The sequence below is a fragment of the Myotis nattereri genome (assembly GCF_964212035.1).
Source record: "Myotis nattereri genome assembly, chromosome: 1".
NCBI lineage: Eukaryota > Metazoa > Chordata > Mammalia > Chiroptera > Vespertilionidae > Myotis > Myotis nattereri.
Genome location: NC_138075.1, coordinates 229461335 through 229486613, shown reverse-complemented (window position 1 = coordinate 229486613; position 25279 = coordinate 229461335). Strand labels below are relative to the sequence as shown.

Below are 25279 nucleotides of genomic sequence, written 5' to 3'. Positions count from 1 at the left end.
CTCCTCCTCTACCACCTCCTCCTCCACCTCCAACTTCTCCTCCACCTCCTCCTCCTCCTTCTACCTTCTCCTCCTCTATCTCTACCTCCTCCTCCTCCTCTACTTCCTCCTTCTCCTCCACTTCCTCCTCCTCCTCTACCTCCTCCTCCTCTACCTCCTCCTCCTCGTCCACCTCCTCCTCCTCTACCTCCTCCTTCTCCTCCACCTCCTCCTCCTCCTTCTACTTTCTCCTCCTCTATCTCTACCTCCTCCTCCTCCTCTACTTCCTCCTTCTCCTCCACTTCCTTCTCCTCCTTCTACCTTCTCCTCCTCTATCTCTACCTCCTCCTCCTCCACCTCCTCCTCCTCTACCTCCTCCTCCTCATCCACCTCCTCCTCCTCTACCTCCTCCTTCTCCTCCACCTCCTCCTCATCCTCTACCTCCTCCTCCTCCTCCTCCTCCTCCTCCTCCTCCTCCTCTTCCTACTTCCCCGATCCTTGCCGCCCCCAGCATGTCCTGGGCATCAGGCTGGGCAGTTTCTGCGCTCAGCGGTGGTGGTCAGGTGATGACGAGGCCTCTGACCCTCCCCTGCTCCTCTCTTTCACACCTTTTCTGTGCTGTGTGCCGGTCTCTGGCGCAAAGCTGTCTGAGGAAGCTGGAGCCGATGCTGTTTCTGTCTGTAATGTCCTCCCAGGCATGTGTACATTTCTGCAGTAGACAGAGCTGTGTCGCGAGTGCCCACTGGGAGCTCGGGTCCTCCAGGAAGAGCGAAAGGCAGGGCGGGCTCAGCGCCCTCCCAGCAGGTGGCCCGGCCCCAAGCTGGAGGGCCCTCATCCCAGCAGGTGTCCACGTGGGCGCTGTGTTTGCAACCCCGGACACTCCCTGAGGTCTGCCCTTCTGCCCTTCCAGGAGCCCATCCAGTGAGGCCCCCACGCCCCTGCTATCACATGGACGGTGTGGCGGCACTTAGGGTGAGCCCAGGACCCTCCAGGGAGTCCCAGGGACACCAGGTTCTAGAACTAGTCTCTGCTTCCTCCTTTTCTAAACCAGGACCTGGCGTGGTTCCCTCACTCTCAGGTGTGTCGGATGTGGGGAGGCCGGCCAGCAGGTCCTGGGAGAGGCCCCAGGACAGGGTGAGGGGGACGCAGAGCCCGCGGCTGGCCCCGCCCCGCCCGCGTGTGGAGGCTAATAATAGAGCTGTCATTACGGCCGGACGTGCGGAGCGGTTCTGCGTTCTCTCAGCTTCTCGGCAGCTGCTGTGCGGCGGGGAGATCGCCCCTGTCGGCTGCGCTGTGTTCTGATTTGGTGGAGGAAATACTTTAAAAGTGATCTCACAGCGTGATTTACGTAAACGGCTTTTTTCGCTGCACGAGACAATCCAGAGTCTGAGTCCCCGGCCAGCCACAGCTTCCTGCAGTGTCCTGTTGCCACGGGTTACGAGGAGAGCGGAATGGAACTTCATCTGCACCGTCTTTAAACTTTCCTGCCGCGCACAGGCCTGCCGCGGGGAATGGCAGCCCTCAGCGCTGCGTGCCTGCGGAGGAGCGGGCGTTGTCTGTCTTAAGATGGATTTGGGGGAAGGGGCGTCCAAGGAGGCGCGCGCTTCCGACGATCAGCAGGTGAGTCCTTCCAGCGTTGGGTCATTTATAGAGTTGTGTGCAGAAGCTCAGCACCCCCATTGCTGCCTGTTCTCAGCTGCTAGCGGGCCGCGTAGCTGTACACTTTGTGAGTGCTTGTCTCGTGGCTGCCTCCGAGCTGGACGGGAGTCCCGTGGCGGTGATGCCCGGCTCTGGGACCACAGACCAGCGCCCAGAGCGAGCTGCTGGCGGCCCGTCACGCCGGGTCCAGCCTGCCTCTCAGGACCCCGCTGCCGGTGCCCCTGTCAGCCTTCTTCTTGTCTTCTCGTCCTCACCACGGTGACGCTAGAGGTTGTGGAGCTGAGGAGTTAATCGTGTTGGGATAGCACATTTCAAAACCTATCCTGCTCTTTACCACTGTTATGTCTTACTTCTTAAGTGTAATGAGTTGGTTCTGTTGCATATACAGACCTAGGGAACTGCGGCCCTCTAATGACTGGCTATTACCTCAGCTTATAAAGTTGAACTTCTGTAAACATTTTTAAAGGTGTGAGATGATCTGAAAAGAATACTTTTTATTTTCCTCTTGTGGCCCTGTGCTGTGCTGATGGAAGGCAAATGAATTGAAGTTATTTATAGGAGATTGTCACTAATTACAGGGGCCGGTTTTAAATTCATTCTTTCTGAGAGGTGTTTCATCCGCACTTGTCTTCCTAATCCCTAATGAGGGCCTTGTGTGGAGACCTGAGGGGAGGGGCCCTCAGAGGTGGCGGCTGGAGGGTGGGGTGGGAACAGGAGCGACACCCTCCTTCCACTCGGGCTGCTGGACAGGCCAGGATTACGCTGATGAAACGCGTGCAGGTTTAATGTGCTTGGGAGACATGCATGTGCTCGGAGCCCCGGGCAGCCGTGGGCGGCGGGCTGCGGGGTGTGGGCGGCCCACTGCCTCGGCCCTGGGAGTGGCTTACGTCCCGCTTCTCTCCTTCCGCTTCTCTGGCTGCACAAGTGAGTTCCCGGCCGGTCATGTCCGCAGTGGACCCGGGAACAGTTATTCCTATGCCTGTGGGCTGCGTTCTCATTCACTAGTACGGTAAGGCCAGTTGGTGGAAATGTGGGCACGCTGACCTGCTGCCTCGCCCTGCGTCCCCCCTGCAGTTATTCCTATGCCTGTGGGCTGCGTTCTCATTCACTAGTACGTTAAGGCCAGTTGGTGGAAATGTGGGCTTTTGTTCTGAGTGTTTAGAAAAGGGGACTAGAGAGCCACTGTGCGGGCTTGTGTAGTGAGGGGGTGACTTGTGGGGTGTCTGCTGTGCCCTCTGGCAGACGAGCTGGTCACGGAGGCCACTGGCCGTCGCTGGTGTGCGCGTACCTTAAGCAACAAAAACTGAGCGGCTCCCTCGTGGAGCAGGCGGTGGCAGGTGGGGGTCGGTCCGTAGCCACTGGGGCCTAGGTTAATCATCGCAGGCCAGCCCAGCAGTGGTGCCAGGTCACATGGGCAAGGGGTGAGGCTGGAGGCTGGGTGGGAGGGTGCTCCTCTCTGAGCCTCAGCTGGTTCATCTTGAAAATGGGGGGGGGAGGGCATGGAATGCTGGGCTCCATCCAGAGGGTGTGTGCTCTGTAAAAGCCGTGCTTTGTGACAGGGCTTGTAAAGGGCTGTGCTCCTCGCGAGCTGCTTTCATGTGAAGTGGAGAATCGTAAGCCTTTATAGGCGCTGTTTCCCATGATCCGCAGGCGCCGGGAGGCGCCGGGAGCCGCCAGAGTGCCGCCCAGGACGAGCGCGGGGCTCCCGGCCGAACGCACACATCGGCTTCGCATCTTTACTAGGGCGATGCAGCCTGGGCTGGAAGTGTCCACGCCCCTTTGCAGAGCAGAGCCATCATCTTTAAACCACATCATGGGGTTGTCACAGTCCAGATGCCATAAGATACTGGTTGAAGGAGACACGGAAGCCCGCAGCCTGAAAGAAATGTGAAGTGTCATGGGAGAAGCTTTAACAAGCTTCCTGCCTGCCCCCCTTGGACTGGCACCTGCTCCCCTGCCCTGACTGACAGAGTCTTGCTTCACGGGTCCCTGTGCCCGTCCAGGAGGGCTGTGACAACATTCGCCGGGGCTGCTGGGGCAGTTCTTGCGGGGCCTGGGCTGGCTGGAGGCTTCCTGAGCCAGAGGCAGGGCAGGAGCAGTAGGGGACTCCCTGGCAGTCGCAGCGTCGCACACGGGCAGTCCTCTCCATCCTCTGAGCAGCAGGAGCAAGTCCCACTCTGGGCCCAGGGCACGCTGACCTGCTGCCTCGCCCTGCGTCCCCCCTGCTCTGTACTGGGGCATGTGCCCGCCATGTTCCGTGCATCCTCCCTCAGTGCCGGCTCAGGTGGCGGGCTGCACGGGGGCTGCCACTGCTGTGGTCTGCCCTTCCTTCGCTTCCTGGTCATAAAGGACTGGCTCTGCGTGTCGCACACTCGGCAGAGGCGTGTCTCGGGTTTGGGGGCACGTGACTGTGGCAGGTTAGCTTTGACTGGTCTGCCGGGCAGGTGCCTGGGGCTGAGGGAAGGAGCTTTCCCAAGACCAGGGTTTGCCTCTGCACCGGGCTCTGCAGGATCGGAGGGTCCACCAGGCCTAGCCAGGGCCTGCCTTTCCCAGGCAGCAGGGGCGCCGAGGGCCCCAGAGGGCCGGATAGGGCAGAGGCTGGAGGAGGCCGCCCTGGTGTGGAGTGGAGGCTGTGCGTTTGCGCGGGGAAGTGTGAGCAGCACGAGGAAGACAGCGCGTGCTCGGAGGAGTCAGGGCTGCCCGTGATGCGAGGGGCTCTCTGGCTTCAGAGCCAGGCCTTTGTCCTCTGCGTCATTGACCAGGACTCTGCCTGCTCCCCTGCCAGCCACCGGGCAGGCAGCCTAACCCTCTGCACAGCCTGGGTCCCAGAGAAGCAGGGACCGCCCAGAGGGGGCGTGGGGTGCACAGGGAGCGGTGGTGAGGCTGCTGGTCGCCGTGGGCATGAGCGCGTCCGGCGTGCCCTTCTGTGGGCTGATGCACTGGCAGCGCCTCCACCTGAGCCTGTGAGATGAGCTCACGCTGGCCGCGTCCTTCGGGATTCGGCGCCCTTTTCTAGCTCAGAGGAACCGCCGTGTGCGTCGCCCTTCTTCTCCCAGACGGCCCCGCAGAGGCCTGGCCAGGCAGCCCTGCGCACACCTCCTCGGTCCACACGTCTGGGCACCTAAGGCCAATGGAGGAGGGGCCGCCGCCTGTTGGGGCGGTGTTTGTCCCCCTCGGGGTCAGCTTTGCTCACTGTTATCTGTTAGGAAGGCGCGCAGGAGGGAAACGCCGCTCCAGGCTGTCCCGCAGCTTCCCCTTTTCACGCAGAAGCAGGCCCCGTGCATGCAGCCTTCCTTCCTGCCGTCTCCTCCGCCCGGGCCTGCGGGCAGCCAGCGAGCATGTCCCGCTGCGCCCTCTCCCCACCCTCTTGAGAGCAGCTGCCTCTCCCAGCGTCTGTGTGGCTGTCCTTGGGCCTTCCCGGCCGCGCGCTTCCCTCCTGACCCAGGTCCTCTGTGCTGTCACTTAGAGACTGGCCCCCACCCCAGACCCACAGCACGTCCATGTCCCTTCGTCTCCCTGGATGCGCAGGAGGCCTGGTGGCGAAGTGCCCACCTCAGACTTGGATTCCTCACTCTCCATCTGCTCGCCCCTCAGAGCCCTGCCCCTCTCACAGGCCAGCCCTGCGTCCGCCACACCCGTCCCTCCTGTGGGCACCGCCTCAGCCCCTCTGTCCAGGCTGCCCTGAGGCGGGGTTCTGGGTTCATCTCCAGCCCCAGCACATGAGCCGGGGCGGGGCTGAGCAGGGGAGCTGTGGGCCATCTCGGCCGCATTCCCAGGCCCGCACCCACAGCCCCTGTACCAGGCTCTGCAGCTGGGACAGCCTGGGGGCAGCAAGAGCAGCCTGGGGGGCACGCAGGGCGGTCTGAGCCTAAGTCATCACCCAGACGCGTTGTGAGTCCCTTTCACACCCGTGTATCTGTCAGCGTGGAGGCCAGCCGGGAGGCGGCACTGGCCCTGAAGCGGCCTCCTTCCGGCTCTGTTTCTCTCGTCACAGGGGAAGGCGCTGGCGCACCGGGACCTTTTCCCTGGCAGCCTCCTTTGCGGCTGTTCTCTTGTGAGTGTAACACGCGGATTTGGGAGGGACCCAGAGAATGCGGAAAATGCAAACAAGTTATTAATACACATTGTGCCGGGGATCAGGAAACATGAGGAATGGTAGGTCTTACTTCATAAAAACGTTCCCGTGGCCTAGCAGAAGCCAAGGACCTGGCAACGCCTCACCTTCAGTCCCCGAGCTGAGGCTGCCTCTGTGGTGTTCTTGCCTCTGTGGTGTTCTGGAGTGATCCAGGGCTTCCGTTGTGAACTGCACTGCCAGTCAGCCAGGATGTGCTCGGAGCATGCAAACCAGGCTTCCAAGGGCAGCGCATGGTCAGCGTTGGACCTGCGGCCAGTCCCAAGGCAGAATGACATGATCTGGGTCACCTGCCTTTCCCACACCCCCCAGGTCGGTGGGTTGTCTGCCTGCACCTCCACCCCACACCAAGCACTGGCCACCAGGAAAGCACGCTATACCCCACACTCCCCACAGGGCACGTCCGCCCTCCTCTCCCCGGCCAGCCCTTCCCGTGGCACTGCCTGCTCCGTCCCTGTACACCCGCCGCCTGGGAGAATGAAGCCCGGCCACGCGCTCCTCCGCTGCTTCGCGTCCTGGGTGCTTCCCGCGCAGGAGCTGGGTCGGGCTCCGCCCTGCCCCGGTGCGCACCTGCGCATCCGCACGTGTTGGCAGCCGGAGGTGGGTTATGGTAACTACACCTATTCATTTGCAGGTTGAGTGGCCTGTTTCTCGCTCATATGTGACCTGGACGGAGGACAGTGGTTTTATGTCCGGGTGACATTAACTCTGTCTCCGGGCTTTCCTTTCAGGTCAGTGTCTGGTTGGGCTATGAACAGAGGAGGTGGAGACCACAAATAAAGGGTTGGGCTGGCTCCCGGTGGCACTCCTCACACTGACTTGTTGGGAGCAGCCCAGTGTGAGCTTACTATTTATCAGGGGCTTCTGGATGGAGCTCGCTGCCTGATGCGCGTGGCAGCCAACACGATGGTGCCAGCTTTTGAGAAAAGAAAAAAGCTTTAGTGTGTGAGCGGACCAGCCCAAACACAGGAGGGCAGGCTCAGCCCCGTCCCATCCAGGGCTCGGCGGGGTCTGAGGTTTCAGCACCGGGCCTTCCTGGACAGCGGACCCTTGGCTGCTGAAAGGCCCCGAGTCTCATGTCCGGCCCTGTCCCGGCCCTTTGGTTCCACGTGGGCGCAACGAAGGACTCACCTGTGTCCCTTGTGAGTGTGCATCTGGGCCTCGTGGGAATCCGGACGGGACCGGTCCGAGCTGGTTCCGCAGTTACAAGTAGATGTGGGGTGGGCAGGGGACATTCGTGACCTCTGAGTCCTCGCTGGCCCCTCCGGGAGAACCCTCAGTACAGAGGCCACCATGGATGCCTAGAACTATCCTTAGAGTCCAGGCTTGGGAAATAACTCTGGGCACACGACCCAGACTCAGGGAGGGAAGGAGATCGGATGAGGCTGTGCCTCAGGCGTTTGAGTCCTTCCTGGACATGCTGGCCCCTGAGGCCTCTGGAACCAGCACCGTCCTGGTGGGCACCTTGAGCAGCGCCTGCTGGGACGGCCGCGGGTGGTGAGCACTTTTAGGGCTTCCCGCCTGCTCACCACCCGCGCTGCGCACCCCTGTCCTATTCTCTGTGCCTCGTTTTTCCCGAGTCTGTCTTCCAGTTCCCACATCTTCTCTCCAGCCTTCGAATGTCTGCAACCTCTCTATTGAGCGTTGAATGCCAACAGTTATAGTTTTCATTGTCAGACATCCGATGGGGGTTTTCAGATCTGCCGCCTGCTTCCTCTTCTTCAGCAGCTTTTCCTTCTCTATAGTCTCATGTTCTCTGACACCCTGTGTGAGGTAGGACGTACCAGTGTCTCAGTTCCATTGTCCGTTCTTCTGGCTCTTTCTCAGGGTGGGTTTCTCTTGGCTTTAGGGGGTTTTGGAACTGTGAGCTCATATTTGCGTGGGCTGCTTTCTCCCCAGAAGGCCTTGTGTGTGGCTGCCTGCCTGGGGCATCTCTGAGGGGCCCGCACTGCGTGACGCCCAGCCCTGCGCCGGCAGTGGTGGCATTTGCTGACCGCTCTCCATTCCAGGGTCTCCCCTTACTTCTGTGGGGGCAGCACTATTAAAAAGCATGTTTGTTACTGTGCTGTCTTCACAGCTTTTCTGCAAATCTAAAGCTGCACCAAAAAACAAAGCACAGTGCGCTTCCAGCAGCACGTTTGTTGAGCTTGCATTGGATCCGCGTGCTTTGCACCGGAGGCCCCACAGGCTGGAGCGCAGCCTCCCACTGAGCCCTCCGCGGGCATGCTGAGCCCACCCTGCTCGCCGTGTCCACGTGGCCCCCTCTCCCCACCCCTCAGGCATCCCACTCAGCATCACGTTCCTCCGTCTCTGGCTGCAGCGACCCTCCCAGATCTCGTCTCAGGGCATTGGGGCCCATGTGGAGGGTTTGCAGTGCCCCTGTCGTGTCTGCCACGGCCTGAGCACTCGTTTAACCTGTACCCTGAAGTGGCCCCGTCCTCACGTTCCTGCCGCTTGCACGGGATGACTTATTTCTCAGATGCTCCTGGTGGACACACAATTTGTGGTGTGTGTGGGCCTCGCAGATCTCCCTCTCCTCGTCTCGGAATCATTTGCCCGCGATACTCTCTAATGTGTAGCGTGGCTGGGCGATCGATGGTGAGTGTGGGCGAGGGACAGCCGTCACGGCCTCTCTCCGCCGGGAAGGACACCTGCCCGCTTCTGTGATGGAAGCCAGATCCTGCGCCGAGGCCGGTAGCCAAGGACAAGCTGCGGCTGCTCTTGGCAAGATGGCAGTTTAAAACCGGACACACAGCCGCACATGTTTGACCCTTGAAAGTCATGGATAAGGTGCCGAGCGACAGTTTCGGAGATTCTGACCCAGGCCTCGCGACAGTCTGAAAGAGTGGCAGGCCCCTCCTGGGGCAGGTGGGCCACTTAGCTGGCTCGCTGGGCTCCAGGTGCAAGTCCCACAGGTGAGGGGCTGCGACAAGTTCTGCTCGGCAGGGGAGAGGCCCCTGTCCCTCTTCCATGCAGGCTGAGTGGCGAGGTTTGGGGCATCGCATTGGGCATGGACCAGCAGGCAGAAGCACCGAGCCTGCTCCCCTCCAAGCGCCCCACCAGCTCCCACCCTTGCCCCACCTCCCCAGATTCTCCTCCCTCCACACGTCCAGGTGGAAGTGACCTTCCCACAAGGCAGCCCCGAGCTGCCCACTGCGAACGCATTCCCATAGCCCTCAGCCCCTGCCGCCCGGCCGGGACTACACAGCAGTGTTTGTTGTTGAGTGTCTCATTCCAGGCCTCTCTCCACCGCAGCCTCCTTCCAGTCCCAGCTGCAGCACGTGGCCCTGTCCCCGGGAGCCAGCCCTCCTCTCCTCCAGCCTCGCCCTCTTCCAGGCGCCCTCCTTGGAAACCTGCCCCGCCTGCCTGCTGCGCCCCTCCTCCCACACCTGGCGTGGCTGGGCATGGTGGTTTGCCATCCGGGTCTGCCCTGGGCAGTGGAGGGGTACCAGTAGCCTGGTACCAGGGTGCAGGCACCGAGTGGGGTGTGTTATGCCCAGGGCAGCGCTGGCACCGGGCACAGCCACTGGAAAGCCAGCGGCACTGCACGGACGGTTGGCACATCGCCTGCCCCCGTGAGACTGCCCCACCGCAGCCCTCGCCCATCAGGTGAACATGCAGACGTGCTCTCCCTGAGGCTCTCGCTGAGCTGAGGCCCGACGTGCTGGGATTTGTTCTTTTCCAATGAAATGACGGGGACTTCCGCCCGTCCTGATGTGGCCGTGCTCACCCACGGCTGGGCGGAGTCCGCTCAGGAAGTGGGAGCGCATTTGACTCACTGAGGCGTCTGGTTTTCTGGGCACCTGCGGGGAGCGAGCCTCGGAGCAGCCCCGGCTGGGTTCCTCGGAGGGACTGCTGTTTCCGACTTTGCCATGAGGCCTAATTAACTCATGTCTCTCTCTCTTTTCTTTCAGTCTGCAACTGTGTCTGACGGCGGTAAGTCACACTTTCTGATGTATATTTTTATTATTTTTAATGACGTTTTCAAATTGTGAAAGTGTATTTGCCATTAACTCACTCATAATAGGTGTTTTCTTTGCCACGCCCGGGAGTGTGGGGGGCGTGTTAGGGCTAGTGGGGGGCTCCCCCTCGCCCCCGGTGCCCGTGACATGCTTGGGAAGCCATTCCCCGCAGACGTGTGGTGAACCTGAATTTCAGCGTGAAGGCAGCTGCGTGGTGAGCCCACACCCTGGCTGACAAGCCCAAGCCTGCGCCTGTGAGAGAGCCGCTCGGAACCCGGGCGGCTCCGAGCTCTGCTGGGCACTCTGAGCTGCAAACGCCCCCTTTCCCAGGAGAGGGTCCCAGGTGGCCAGAGCGGGGAGAGGGGCAGAGGCTCTGTGTGTAACCCTCGTGCACGTGGGGCCCTGGATGGGACTGGCCCCCAGGGGACGGCTGAGGCCTCTTACTTCCCTGCTCGCCCAGGGCTCACTTTGAGCTCCAAGGTCCTGGGAGAGTTGCTTCTAAAGCTTCCTTGATTCTTCTGATGCTCACAAAAGCCTCTCTGCTCACAGGTGGTCTTTACAGGATTCTAATGAATCTATTCCTCTGTCCTGTATCCTTTATCAGAACATGCCAGCACTGTCTTCTCACTGAGTCCAGGCCACAGCCTAGCGCCCGGGCGGGGGCAGCGGGCTGAGGCCGCTTCTTGACACGAGAGAGAAGCGAAGTGTTGTTTTCTTGGTGCTTTATGTCGTCCCCTAGCTGCTGGCTTCCCCCTGGGCCTGGGAGTGGATTGCTTGCCCTGACGGCCAGCCCCAGGCGGGGAGGGGCGTTCACCCGCAGCCACAGGCGAGGTCACACCTGGAGCTAAGCCTGCACAGGCCTGAAGTTCGTGTTTGGGGCTTTGTTTCTTTATAAAAGGAATTGTGTTACCCGCTTTATGTGCAGTGATAGCCCGGCCATTTAATCCGGCCTCAGCCCGGAGTGGGAATCGCTTCCTTAAAAAGCAGTCGGACCTGTCACCAAATCCAGGATAAAGTGTGTGGTTTTAGAGATGTGTCCATGCCCACTCTCTGCTGCGTTCCGGCCTCTCTTCTGGTAAAAGGCTCACTTCGCAGGAAACGTATCACTGAGAAGTTTATTCACTGTGTTCACTCGAGTCATAGGTATTGGCTTTGCTGGTCTCTGAAGTTCTCTTCTGTCCGCAGTAGATGCCAGAGCCGTAGGAGCTTTACGCTCAGTCTTTGTGTGCTTTTTAAAACGCTGACCTTCCCAAGTGGGAAGTCCCTGGCTCCTGGGCTCCGTGTCCTTCCTAAGGAAGTGGTGTCCTGGCTGGTGGCAGTGGTTCCCCTCCGTGGGGGCTTTCCACCCCCGTTCCACCTTCCCTTCCCGCCTCAGACCCTGGTGCGCCGGGAGGGCCGGCCCCTGAGGCCCTCATCCCGGGAGGCCCCGTGGCCAGGGGAGGAGGAGGCGCTGTTCCGTGCGCACGCTCTGCTCTCAGGAACGTGCCAGGCAGCTGAGACGGGTCACTAAGTCTTGGTCATGTTTTTGTTCTTTTTCCTTCTTCAGTGTCTTTACTGATCACACGTAGGAAGGAAAGTCCTCTCATTCAATTCGCACGCTCGTTCCAGGCCACGTGCTTGCATCCTCCCGTCTTCACCGGCACAGGCACTGAGGCAGACCCTGGGCCATGGCTCAGGGCCGTGGAGACAGCGGGAAAGTGGCTGCTGAGCCAGAGCCGCTGTGCGCCCTCGGCCCCCACCCCTCACCCAGAGCCCCTGCAGGTCCTGACCCCACTTCCTGGGCGCTTCCGCCCTCCGCAGTGGTGGAAGGAGCTTGAGAGGAGCTGGGGGAACCTCAGGTGTCTCCACGCAGAGGTGTTTGTGTTGCGTTGAGCAGGACGGCCTGGCTCACCCGGGGTCTGGGCTCCGGCAGCGGTTTCTATGGGGAAGACGCTCGGCTGGTGCGGTGACCTGGGCCCTGGGAACCCCAGGCTGGCAGGGTGGCTGGTCTCGCCATCAGCCTCGCTTTGCCGAGAGTACGCCACTCCCTCCACAACACTGTGTCCGGTCTTGTCAGGGAGGTGATTTGGACTCAGTTCACTCTGTTCCTTCTCACAATGACACCTTTGTCCGTGCGCTCGCCATGGCGCTCTGTGGCTTTGTTTTAGGGAAGTTGGACAGTGCTGCTTTTGGAGTCTTTGTCAGCTGCAGGGTTCCCCTCCTCAGAGGGAGAGGGCTCCCAACGCCAGCTCCCCGGGCCACGCGCTGGGACGGCGGGAGGTCAGTCTCTGGGGGTGAGCCAGGCCGTGCTGGGGGCCAGGGAGGCAGGTCCCGCCTCGCGGGAGGGAAGAACGTTCCTGCATTAGAGAGAGGCCTGACCTGCCGCGTGGGAAACCACTCAGACGTGGGCACACCGGAGCCCTCGCACTCGGCGGCGTGTGAGGGGCGCGTGGTTGGAAGAAGTGGGTGAGACCCTCCATGCTGACGGGACAGAGCCCGCCCTGCTCCCCGGCTCGGACCTCGCTGCTTTATTGAAACAAAGTTGGTTCTTCTTTTCTTCCTTCCATTTTTCACTCTGTACTAAGCAGCTTTGGCAGGACACCCCCCCACACTCATGTATTCCCAAAGGTGGGGTGTTTTCTGCCATGTCTGGGTCTGACTTCTGCAGTGGAGAACTTGGGGTGCCCGATGCCCACATCCACAGGCACACATCAGGCCGTGAGCGTGGGGAATTCCTCGAAGGAACGGCTCTGGCCCCGGGGTCTGTGACGCCCACGCGATGCCTCCACGGTGGCTGCCTCATCAGTCCTCCAGCTTAGCTTGTCCACGCTTGCGCTCAGCTTCCCCTCCAGGCGGGCCCCAGAGTTTCTCGTGGGCGTGGGACTGGGTCCATGACTGTGTCCGTGACCTTCCTGTAACCTCCTAGACCTGGCACCACTCTCCACCCGCGAGCTGCCTCAATGCCATCCCCCACCCTGGTCTCCTAGGGCCCCTCAAGTGCACAGCGTCTCCGCCCCTAGCTGTCCCCGGCCGGGGCAGACTCTCAGATGAGCCTGTGCTGACTGCCAGCCCCTCTCCTGAGTGTCAGCCGCTCCTCTGCATCACCCCCCACGTGAGAGTAAGTGCAACTCACAGAACAACTCACTCCCTGGGCCTTGGGTTGTTGGCTGGCAATGCCTGTGCCTGTGCGGTTCCACACGCAGCTCATCCTCACGGGGAGGTGGGGAGGGACCCGGCCGGGGAGGGGAGGTGTGGGTTCTGTGCCCACGGCACAGCTCACAGGCCGACCTCCGACCTCCGAGGGCATCCCTCCCCCTCTGCACCCTCCCCTCTGCTCCGGGCCCACAGCACCTTCTCCACTCATGTGCAGGGCCGCTCTGCGGGGCAAGGTGGAGGCACCACATGGTGACCCGGCCGTCACTGCCAACCTCGGGCCCAGCAGGGTGAGGTTAAGCCGGGGCTAAACTGCATCCCCCTTTCAAATCCAAGGTGGTCGCTGTCACAGCTTTGGCAAGTGACACTGGAGGAGGGGAGAGTGAGGGCTCTCGCAGAGCCATGGCATTGGCAGAGCTTTGGTGAATTCACCTTTTCCTTCTCAGAAAGGCAGTGCAGCCTCATTCAAAAGGCAGTGCCCATTTTCAAACACGTTTGCTCGGTAGTGGAGATGGACTCACGGTGACGTGTAACTGCTGCGTGAGGAGGGGTCTGACCAGAACCCTCTGTTTTTGGTTGAATGCATCGCATTCCTTATGGTTCGCTTGGGAGCGTAAAAACGCCGCCCGAGACCACAGTGTGGCTCCCAGCGCGGAGCACAGAGTCTGGGCGCCAGGCGGATGGAGCGCACTCTGGAAGCCGACTCCGTGTCCGCCACAACGCCTCCGGCACGTTCCTGCCGCTACTCCGGGGGTTGGAAGAGTGATCAGGAACTGCTTGTGTTGTGGGATTGTTTCCAAGCAAACAGAAGTTCAGCAGTAGTGAGACCAGTGACCACACACCTCCGAGAAGTGACGTGCTAACATTTGGGCATGCTTTGTCTGAAGCATGGAGGTCACAGTAGAAGCCCCTGGGGCCCTCCTGTGTCCATTCCTCACTCCCCCCCAGGCCCTACCTGCAAGCGGGTGTGTGTCCTTCCGCCGCGGGGGCCAGCACCCGGCCCCTGGGAGAGCCTCGAGACGGCACAGGAGCTGGAGGCGGGAGCCGGCGGGCTGCCTCAGGAAGCCCTGCGCTGTGACTTGGGCCATTTTCTGTTGCACTATAACGAGGACGTGACTAAAATAACAAATACTGTTTTATATGCTTGAAGCTATTTCCCAGAGAACTTTCACATTGGTCTGGAAAGTTTCGCAGATTCACTCTCCAGAGAATATGCTGAGGGAAAGCTGAAAACAGAATTGCTGAGGGAAAGCTGAAAATCGGATTGGCCAAAATATAATTTAGGAGAAAGGTCTAGAGCAGACCCTGAGGTTGGGGAGGGCTCAGCGGCTTTTCTCAAGGCCTCTACCTGAGTAGCTTGTATGCAAATTAGGGATACTCCCCCACCCCCAAGTAGATGCCCTGTGAACGGTGAAGGATGTGCCTCTGGGCGTGCCACTTGGAAGAGAGCTTTAAGGTTTTCTATTTACTGCAGGTGTCAGAATTTCAATTATGACGAGTCTGGGGCTGGTTCTGTTTGTATCTGTGCTGTTTGGGTTTGTTGAGGTCAGGTATTGTTCACCCTCCTGGCTTGGGGACTTTAATTACCAATTAAACTATTTGAATTTTTCCTACGGCCATTGAGGTCTGTTCACCTTCAGTCCTTTCCCCTCCATACGCTTCATGTGTCGTGATTTATCTTGCTCGTTAAATGCTTCTGCATGTCTAATACGCTCTCGCTTCAGTCCTGTGAGCTATTCATTTCAGTGAGTGTGTTCTCTCTGGCAGTGGTTTTGGCTTTTATAGCCCTTCGCTCTCTCATTGTGTTCATGCTTTCCTTTAAACCCTCGAGCATGTTTACAGCACCTCTGAGTGTCTTCAGGTTCCCATCTTTCCTGTTGACTGACCTTTCTCCTGGTTCGCGTCATATTTCTCTGCATCTTCCCACGTCTAGTGATTGTTAAGTGGGGGCCGGTTTGGTTGTCTTCCTTTGCAGGGGATGGAGGTTTGTTTAAATAGGAATTACGTTACTTGTGGGTGGGCTTGATGCGCTTGAGGCTTGTTTTGGGGCTTCATTTGGGCAAGTTGAATGTGGCTTCACTGAAGGCTGGTTTAGCGCCATTATTTAGGACAGGGGTCCTCAAACTTTTTAAACGGGGCCAGTTCACTGTCCCTCAGACCGTTGGAGGGCCGGACTATAGTTTAAAAAAAAACAAACTATGAACAAATTCCTATGCACACTGCCCATATCTTATTTTGAAGTAAAAAAACAAAACGGGAACAAATACAATATTTGTATTTGCATGTGGCCCGCGGGCCATAGTTTGAGGACCCCTGATTTAGGAACACATGTGGGCCTCCTTTGAAGGCCAGGTGTCCAACAAGAACTGGTGGTGCCCCTGGCAGGTGCTGGGCGCTCGATCTCCGGGTGCACCTCCTTCACCTCTCTGCCTTCAGGAATCGGAATCTTGCAGTGACTGCTCTGACTTGTAAGGACTGTTGCTTCGGACCCTTCCCCAGTTTCTGGTAACATACGGCAGGAGAAGGCATGCCCGGTCACTCCGTCATGGCCGGATGTGGGTCCTTGTGGCACAGATTTCCCCTCCAGTGTCAGATGTGGTCTGTAAAATTAACAACAGCTCCCGCCGGTTCCGCTCAGCGGATGGGACATCGGCCTGCGGACTGAAGGGTCCCGGGTTCGATTCCGGTCTAGGGCATATGCCTGGGTTGCGGCTTGATCCCCAGTAAGGAGCGTGCAGGAGGCAGCCAATTGATGACTCTCTCTCATCATTGATGTTTCTCTCTCCCTCTCCCTCTTCCTTCCTCTCTGAAGTCAATAAAAATATATTTTAAAAAATTTAAGAACAAAACTCAGGCCATCACCCTTCCTTGCACAAAGGACATCAGTGGTTTCCCGTTACCTGTGGGTGAAATGCCCTCATGCCCAGGGGGAGTGGGCTGTTGTACCTGTCCGGCCCCTGGTGCATGTAGCCCGCCTCGGCATTGGGCACATGGGAGCGGTCAGTGACTGAGCTGATTACCCCACGTTCCCGTGTGAGTGCGGCGCCTGGTCAGCTGGGCCTGCAAGCTGAGCCTGGGGAGATAGGAGGGGCCGGAGAACCGGGAGAGCAGCCGGGGGGCCGGAAAGCTGAGGGAGAACCACAGTGTCCATGAGCAGAGCGTGGAGTCCAAAAGGTTGCGGGTTCAAGCCTCAGAGATGAGAGGGAACCCAAACCCTCCTGAGCTTCCACCGGCACCTGCGGGGACGGCGGGAAGGAGGCAGGGGGAGAAACGGATCGTGGGCAGTCCCCGCGCTGCGTGGGCCTGGGCCCTTGGGGGGGCTCACTCCGTTTTAGGTGGAGATGGTGGGTAGATGTCGGGCAGCAGGAAAGGGTTGGGCAGGAAGCGTGCAGCTGGGAATTAGCGGTCTGTCATGCGTTTGAGGTCTTGGTAGATCTGACTACCAGGTCATGCAGAAAGGAGGGTTCCATCGGGGGAGGCGGGTTGGAGAGGGGCCGTGAGGCGGTGGAACATGCGGTGGCTCTGGGATCAACTGTCCAGGTTTAAACCCCAGCTCTGGTCCGGCTGCCGCCTCAGTTCTCTCACCTGCAAAGCGGGGCCCAGGCACCTTGCAGCGTGGCTGAGGGCCACCTGCTTAGCATTGACGCCTCAGAGCAGTGCCTCGCACAGCAGAGCTGATGAGTGGCAGCTGCCGCGTTAGTGGGACTCTTGTCCTTCTCTCCAGTGTGGTCGGCCTGGGCGTGGACACCATTGCCTGGAGGGAGTGGGCAGAGACAGAGCTGGGACAGGTCCGAAGGCAGTTACAGATCCGGAGGAGAGAAAGCCTCAGAGGAGACAGACTCCCCACTTAGATGGTTAAAAATTCAGTTTCAAGCCCTGGCCAGCTTGGTTCAGTGGATAGAGGGTCGGCCCGTGGACTGAAGGGTCCTGGGTTTGATTCTGGTCAAGGACACTTTGCTGAGCGCTGGCTCTCCAGCCCCATCCTGGAGGGAAGGTGCCTGTGGCCTGGTCTCTACTCTCAGGGTCTCCATGCAGGCCCATGTGGGGTGCCCTCCCTGGCTTGGGGGAGCTTCAGCACCATTTGAGTCTTCCTCATGGAGCTCGCACTGGGGGCCTTGGGCTTCTGCATGCAGTGTCCTCTAGACAGGGACAGGCCACAGCTGGGCCACACTTCCTTTGTGGCCCTTAGCACAGATGAAAGAATGTCTTCATGCCCTGGTCGGGTGGCTCAGTAGGTTGGAGCGTCGTCCCATACACCAAAAGGTTGCGGGTTCAAGCCTCAGTCAGCATGCATGCAGGGGGCAACCGATCCATGTGTCTCTCTCACATAGTTGTTTCTCGCTCCTTCTCTCTAAAACCAATAAAAGTGAACGCTTCATAAAGCGTATGTATTTATTTGTTGAGATGAAATACATTAATTCCACACAGAAATTACTTGGGAAGTGGATCATGTAAACTTTTGTCACTGCAATCCGCACGCGAAGGGGGTGTGTGACCAGGGCTTGGAAAATGCCCTGTCTCCTTGGCAAGGCCAGAGGCTCCTGTGGTCCGGCTGCGGGTGGAGTCGGGAGCTCTGAGCCTGTAGCCCGGACACCAGTGTGACAGGCGACAGGATTCACACGCGTCCGTCTCTCCCACCTCCCACACGAGCCCTTTGCAGTTGCCGCCCTGCCCACTTGCGGGCTGTGAGCTCCCCGTTTCCCATCTGCCTGGCATTTCGCGCTCCAGAAGCCACGTCCTGTCAGGCAGGAGGCGGGCTGGGCTCTGCCTCGGACAGGCTTGCTCCACTCCCCAAGCTCACTCGGGAGGTTCAGTTCCGGTCCCTGCCCACAGCTCCTCGGGCCCTCGGGGGGCCTCGGCGGTCTGCAGAGTGCACTGCACTGCACTGAGGGTCCCGGAGAGCCTGAGGCCCTTACCTTCTCTCCCGGGCTGTGAAATCTGCCTGGGGGGCCAGACTAGGTGAGCCCATGACCTGTGATGCCGGGGGGAAGTGCCAGCCCTGCCACTGACTACTCTCAGGCAGGTCATAGTCTTCAGACCTCCACCACTTCATCTGTAAAATGGGCTGATGGATTAGATCACTAGTTTAGGCTCCATTCTGAGGAGGTGCTGTGGGATCCAATTATCAGTAGGGCCCCGGGCTGCACTGGGGAAAGGTCCATCCCACCTGTCCTTGTCTGAATCCTGGGGGGGTGGTCATCTGGGCTCGGGGGTGGCGGGGGAAAGGTGATAGATCACGTGGGCTTGGATATCCTTGTGTCTGGGTTTTCTCATCGGGGGACAAACTAACATTTGCAGGGATTGGGGCAAGAAAAAAGGCTTTTAAAGAGACGTGACCATTGAGTGATCCTGAATTCGATCCTGGACTGGCAGGAAATAGCTCGAAAAGACATTATTGATGGAATTGGAGTATGGACTGTGTTATGTTTCCCAGTTTTGATAGCTGTACTGTGGTCATGGAAGAGAATGTCTGTGCACTTAGGAAATACACACTGAAGTATTTAGGGGCAAAGAGGTTTGCTGTCTCCAAGGTAATTCAGCTAGTTGGGAGAAAGTTATGTGTGTGAGTGGGTGTGTGCATGTGTATGCATGTGTGTGTAAATGTGCATGCATGTGTGCACATGTGTGTGAGTGTGCATGCGCATGTGAGTGTGAGCGTGAATGTGTGTTTAAGAGTATGAATATGCGTGTGTGCGAGTATGCATGCATGTATATCAGTGTGAGTGTGTGTGTAAATGTGGCTGAGTGTGTGCATGAGTGTGAGAGTGCACACACATGAGTGAGAGTGTGAGTGTATGTGCATGAGTGTGCGCGTGCGTGTGTGTGAGTGAGTGTGCATGAGTGTGTGTGTGTGTGAGCATGTGCGTGAGTGTGTGTGCGAGAGCATATGCGTGAGTGTGTGTGATCATGTGTGTGAGTGAGTGTGTGTGTGAGTGTGAGTGTTAGGGGAAGGAATGGGAAGAAGGGAGCGAGAGGAGAGACAGGAGACTGATATGGTAAACAGGGCAATAGGTAGAGGTGAGCTGGCTGCAAGGTGTGTAGGCGTTCCTTCTGCTATTCTCAGTAAGCTTTCTGCAGGTTTGAAATGACATCAAATAATAAGTTGTCCCAAACAGATGGCCCGTGGAAAAGGGGTGATCCTCGTGCGAGGGAAGCTTTCCCAGGCACCTGCCCATCCCCGGGTCATTCAGCTCTTCCAGGAGCTCTGCCTGCTGGTTCCACAGGCATTCACGTCTGCACTGCTCTGTCCTCACGACCACGAGGGAACAGAGGCTAGAGGGCCTGCGACAAGGGCAGAACCTGGCACTCCGCTGCTCCCGCTCCACAACCTCGCCGGGGCGTGGTCCTGTGCTGCAGGGACTGAGGTCAAAGGGCATTGAGAGGAAGGTAACAACTGAGGCCTTGCTTCATCTTCAGGCCATTTCCCAGAGTCGTTTTCTGGACAGTGTTGAGGTTGAGGAAATACCTTTTTCCGGGGCCGTCACCCCGTTGTGGTTGTTTGCATCGCAGTGGCCGCCCTGCCAGTCCCCAGCCCCGCCAGTCCCCGCCACAAGGGTGCAGCAGCACCTCCAAAGCCATGCGGCCTGTGCTAAGCTCCTTGCCCTTGTGCAGCTCCGTGGTGCAGCTGCATAGGGCCGAATGCTTCTCCCACCACCATGCAGTCTCTGATGATCACTCATCATGAAAAAGATCCGTTTCATGTCTGTGAAGTGAAAAGTGTTTAGATTGAAAATCCATAGGGAGATAAGAGTTTGCACCCTTATCTGTATATATAAAAGGCTAAGCAACTGCCTGACTGGTAGCTATGATGCGCAATGACCACCAGGGGCAGACGCTCCAACTGGTAGCTATGACGTGCACTGACCACCAGGGGGCAGATGCTCAATGCAGGAGCTGCCGAGCTGCGGTGACTTGGCAGCAGCGGTTCTCAGGTGACACACCCTGGAACCAGAGAGGATGGGGCCCGATTCAAGAACCGCCCTCTCACAATCCAGAAACCCACGGGGGATGTCAGAGAGCCAGTTTTGGCCCAATCCCCGCAGACCAGGCCGAGGGACCCCACCTGCCAGAGGGACCCTGCTTATTCTGCAGACGCCCTTTGAGCCGTGGTGCCGCCCCAGGTGCAGCTAGCTGGGAGGGACCCTGGAGGTTGGCTCTAGGGCATGTCTGGCCTGTTTCGCCCAGTCCTGCCTCACCGGCCACCTTCTAAGTAATTTCCTTTCAATGTGCACGAATCCATGCACCGGGGCACTAGGACATGTTATAAGAAGCTACAAGTACTTTTTCCTTCCCACTGTAAGAGCCAGTTACCGAGGCAGAGCCGTGCACCAAAGCTCAGCCGCTTTGTCTGGGGCCTGTGGCTCCGGTGCGGCGTCTGCACCACGCTGGGCTGTAAATAATTCAGCCCGCTGCAGCGCAGGCTAAGGCCGTGAATTATACATGTGCCCATACTGCTGTGTGCTCAGGGCACTATTGGTTTCCCTCTGGAGCTGCAGGCAGGGAGCCGCCTTTGTCCGCCTGCCTTTGCGTCGCTGGAGAAAGCGCACTAATTTCCTCCTTGGGGAGCGAGCTAAGGAACAATGTCTCTGTGTGTGGCCCGAGCCTTTGCCCGGGGCCCCGGGGGCTGTGCCGGCTGAGCCTGGTATGGATTCAGAGGGGTGGTTTGCAGTGAATGGTTGGAAGTATTTGGTTAAATGGCATCACAGTGGCTCTTATCAGCTCTACCCAGGTAAAGTCCTCGCGGTCTGTGCGCCTTGTGGTTGGCGGGGGCAGGCTGGCTTGTTCGGCCTCCAGGTATGTGTGTGGGGCGGAGTCGGCGGGCAGAGGCGGCTGGCAGCCCGGAGGTGCCCGGGGGTCGGGAGGTAAACATTGGCTGTGCTTGACTCGAGACGCTGGTCTGGGGGAGACGGTCTGGAGGGACAGGAGCGGGTAAAGCCCGTTGCAGGCCTCTGACATGAGTGCCTGCAGTACTGCTTGCACCAGGCAGCCCACAGGTGTGTCGACCACTTAGAGGGGTGGTGTTTCCCGTTTCAGCAAATCTAAAATGGACTTTAGAAACCCAGTCACCAGGAAAGCATTCTTCTGACTCAACTGGCCAATTGCAAGAAAAGGAAACCACAACAGTGACACCAAAAACCAGGAAATGCTCCCTTAAGCGACGCCGCTGGGCGGGTGGGTGGACTCTTCTGGGGGCGGTGCCTGTTTCCCACACACCTGACCCGAGGGAGCACAGGCAGCAGGGGGGCCTATGGGGACGCCCTCTCCTGGCCTTGGAGGTGGGGGCGAATCCTGGCCTTGGAAGGAAGTCCATTTCAGGTTCAAGGTCATCCTTCATAAATGTGTGCCATGTTCCATGTGTCAAGTGCAGGCCGAGAGCGGCCCAAGGGGTGCGCACTGGAGATTCAGCATTGGAGGTGGACATCCGAGACGAGGGGCCTTCCCTTGTGAGGCGAGGACGCAGGGAGTGCTGGGCTTTGTAACCCACGAGGGCAGCTCCCGCCTTACCCCCTGCCCGGGGCTCTCCACCACCGCCTGGCTCTCCGGCCTGCAGCACGCGCCGCAGGAGTGCATGCGGAGGCCCCTGAGGGAAGGCGCTCTGTGGGCTGCTCTGTGCACCGGCCCTGACTCAGGAGCCCTGGCTGCGCAGCGCGAGCGCTGGGGTGCGGCCTCGGGTGGTGTGGCCTGGCCTCCGCGTCACTGTCCGCTGTCTCAGCACCCCTGGTGTTTGAGCTGGGGCCCAGAAGCAGGCAGGAGGGTGTTCAGTCAGAAACAAAACAGGGGTGGGTGTGTTTCCACAGCAGAGAATGGAGACTGGAAGGAGGAGCGGGAATGCTCCTGACCCTGTGGGTCAGCGGAGAGTGAGAGCGAGGACCCCGGGGTAGGGTGTGGGGGTGCCCTTCTCAGCAGAGCGGACAGTCTCTCCTCCGTGTGGCCCTGTGTGCTGCTGACACAGCAGCTCATCCTCTAGGCCACTCTGCCTGTTGTGCTGTTGGAATCCAAGCACCTTTCATGTGAAATAACGGCTCCCACACTCTCAGCTGGCTCGCGGCTCTGCTACAGTTTGCAGTGTCTTCCTCCTGCCTCCCCGGCCCCGGCCCCGGCCCCTCACTGGCCTGCAGGGACAGAGCTCAGGGCTGCTCGCCTCGTGCGTGGGAAGAAGCGTCTCTTCTTGACCTTCCCTGTGTGTCACTGTCCCCAGGGCCTCGTCCAGCACAGGGCCTTCGCAGGCTCACCTGTCCTGGAGGCTTCCCCACTTCCCCGAGGGCGGCTCACTGCTCACCCCTCAGGCCTCTTGTCAACCTCGATTGCCTCCAGGGAAGAACAGCTCACGACAGATGTGTTGGTGCTCATAATACGAGTGTTTTAAAAAGAGATCATTCATTTTGTGAGATCATCTTGTTTATCAACATAAAAGACACAGGCCCTTTGCTCAGGGCCTGCTGAGGGAGATGTTGGCCGTCAGTAGGTGCAGAGTGGCTGGTCATTACATTCCCCTGTAGCTTATGGGGTAGAGCTGCACGTGTCTCCACAAGGGTAGAGCCACCGCGGCCCTTGCTGGTCACTGTCCATACTCTTCTCCGTGCTACTCTGATTTATGGAGCTGTTTCTTACCGACATGAAGGCCTTTTAAACATAAAGAAAATGAGTCCTTTGTGTGTGTGGTGTGTTATACATATTACCCTGGGATTTCTTTTTTGTCTTTTGACTTAGCTTACGGTGTTTTTTACAGAGATTTTATTTATTTAATTTTTTTATTGAGACACTAGAAGCCCAGTGCATGAATTCATGCACCAGTGGGATCCTTCGGCCTGGCCTGCTGGATCGGGCCAAAACCGGCTCTCCAACATCCCCCGAGGGGTTCCGGATTGCGAGAGGGTGCAGGCCAGCCCGAGGGACCCCACTGGTGCATGATCGGGGCCGGGGAGGGACATGGGAGGTTGGCCAGCCAGGAAGGGACCACAGGAGGGTTCCAGGGCGTCTCCGGCCCTTCTTGCTCAGTCCCAATCGGCTGGACCCCAGCAGCAAGCTAACCTACCCGTCGGAGCGTCTACCCCCTGGTGGTCTGTACACATCATAGCGACTAGTTGACCGGTCAACTATCTGCCCCCTGGTGGTCAGTGCACATCATAGCAAGCACTTGAGTGGCCTTAGCATATCGTTAGCATATTACACTTTGATTGGTTGAACGGACAACCGGACACTTAGCATGTTAGGCTTTTATTATATAGGATCAGTGATGTACAGTGTTAGTTTCAGGTGTACTATAATGATTTGGTGTGTATACATCATGAAGTGATCACCACAATAAGTCTAGTTAAAGTCTATCACCTCACATGGTTACAGAAACCTTTCTTGTGATGAGAACTTTTTTTAAAATTTATTGATTTGAGAGAGAGAAATATGACTTTGTTGTTCCACTTCTTTATGCATTCATTGGTTGCTTTGTGTGTGTTTTTTGTTAATCCTCACCTGAGGATATTTTTTCCATTGATTATTAGAGAGAGTGTAAGGTCTGGGGAGAGACAGAGAGAGGAACATCAATGTAAGAGAGACACATCGATTTGTTGTCTCAACCTGGGCCAGGGATTGAGATTGCAACCGAGGTACATGCCCTTGACCAGAATCGAACCCACCACCCTTCAATCCATGGGTCGACATTCTATCCACTGAGCCAAACTGGCCAGGGCCATTGGTCGCTTCTTGTATGTGCCCTGATCGGGGATTGAACCTGTAACCTTGGAGTATCGGGACGATGCTCCAACCAACTGGGATACCCGGCCGGGGCCCTGAAGAGAACTCTTCCGATCTGTTCTCTTAGCAACTTTCAAACACACAACGCAGTGTTGCTAACTCCAGTCCCCATGCTGCTCATTAAGTTCGCAGCACGCGTTCCTTGTATACCTGGAAGTTTCCACCTTGCCCCTCCCCCATGCCACCACCTGCACCACCTCTGTTGCCCACCGGCCTGGTACCGTCGAATCACTGTTCTCTTTTGGCTCCGGGCTTGTGTCGTGAGGCTCCTCGTCAGCTACTTCAAGATGTGACTGGTTTTTCCTCCTGCTTCTTAATTTCATGGTGACACGTCTTTGGTCAGTGGCATTGGCTTCCGTGTGTTGGAGGGATCGGTGGCCTGTTTTTCAGAGGCTCTCCGGCTGGGCCTGCACCGCTGACTGAGCGACCCGCTGCGCTCTGTCCAGTGATGGGTGTTTCTGCACCTGCGCCCCCAGCCGAGGACCAGCGGCGACTTGGCTACTGTTCGGGAGGGCAGGCCCTGCTCATCCCTTGTTCTGTTTCGTTCTCCAGGGTGTCAGGCTTGGTTTTCCACATGAACCTTCACACTCAGCGTGTCTAGTTCTCATCAGCATCTGTTGGGAAGTGCGTTGGGTTGTATGTTAATTAGGGAGCATTAATGTCATGGTGTTGAGCCCTCGATGCTCCAGTTACTGGACAGACATCAAACTCAGAGCTGGGCCCCATCTAGGACCCCAGCCCTAGAGAGAGAGAGAGAGAGAGAGAGAGAGAGAGAGAGAGAGAGAGAGAAGAGAAGAGGAGAGGAGAGAGAACATGCGTGTGTGAGAGTGCACATGGGAGTATTTTCTACAGCCTGTCAACGCACAAAGCATCCAAACCTGTAGAGAATTGTTATAAGAGTTTATTTGAGCTAAACTAACAGCATGCGCCAGGAGCAGATCCCAGATGCTCCGAGAATGAGTTGGCAGCTTGCTTGTGCGTTTGGAATCAGAAGGGGATGTGAGGAGATTACAGGAGGTGGGAGAGCGAGGGGATCGGATTACAGACGGGATCCTGCGCTGTTAGCTCTTCCCTCTTCCCAGTGGTTACGGCTTCAAGGAGGCATGTCACAGGTGTGTTACCTAGAAGCACAGAATTGGGCAGGGCTGGCTCCAGGCAGAGAAACCTTTTACTACAGAAGATAGAGATCTGGGCGGGACCACCCACGCTGCCCTGCCCCTTGAGGGACTTAGGATCAGATCACCTGTGAGGTTACTTTTTGTAGGACCCCTTTTGGTCCACAGTTGGACACGTGGAATGGAGAGCTGCCCAGCTGGGGAAGGGTTGTGGCCAGGCATTTCCAGATGTTCTGTAGGCAGGAGGCCTGCTGGGCTGAGCGGCCTCAAGGGAAGAGTCAGTGACCTCTGGTCTCGCGCAGCTTCTGAGTGTGACTTGGGTTTTCTGTGGCAGCTACAGGACCGGCTTACTCTCACCCTGTCTCCTTCCCTGTGCAAACGCCTTCGGAGCCTTCAGGAGAAAGGGGCTCTAGTGAGCACATGGATCCCAAGTGGCCAAATTCCTGGCCTTGCTTTCTGGCCCCGCAGGCTCACGCTCCAGGGTGCGGCGTCTGCGCCTGGCCGCCTCCGCAGCCCTCGGGCTCGGGGTTGCCTCTTGAGTTGTGGGC

General features: G+C 58.2%; 1 protein-coding gene across 1 annotated transcript in view; it reads left to right on the top strand.

Annotated features, from left to right (window-relative positions):
- Positions 1-25279, top strand: part of RGS12 (regulator of G protein signaling 12) — a 67516-nt gene that overhangs the window by 21990 nt on the left and 20247 nt on the right. The window contains exon 4 of the mRNA XM_081097856.1: positions 9685-9706. Coding sequence (XP_080953982.1) covers positions 9685-9706 — 22 coding nt within the window. The remainder of the gene's footprint in view (positions 1-9684; positions 9707-25279) is intronic.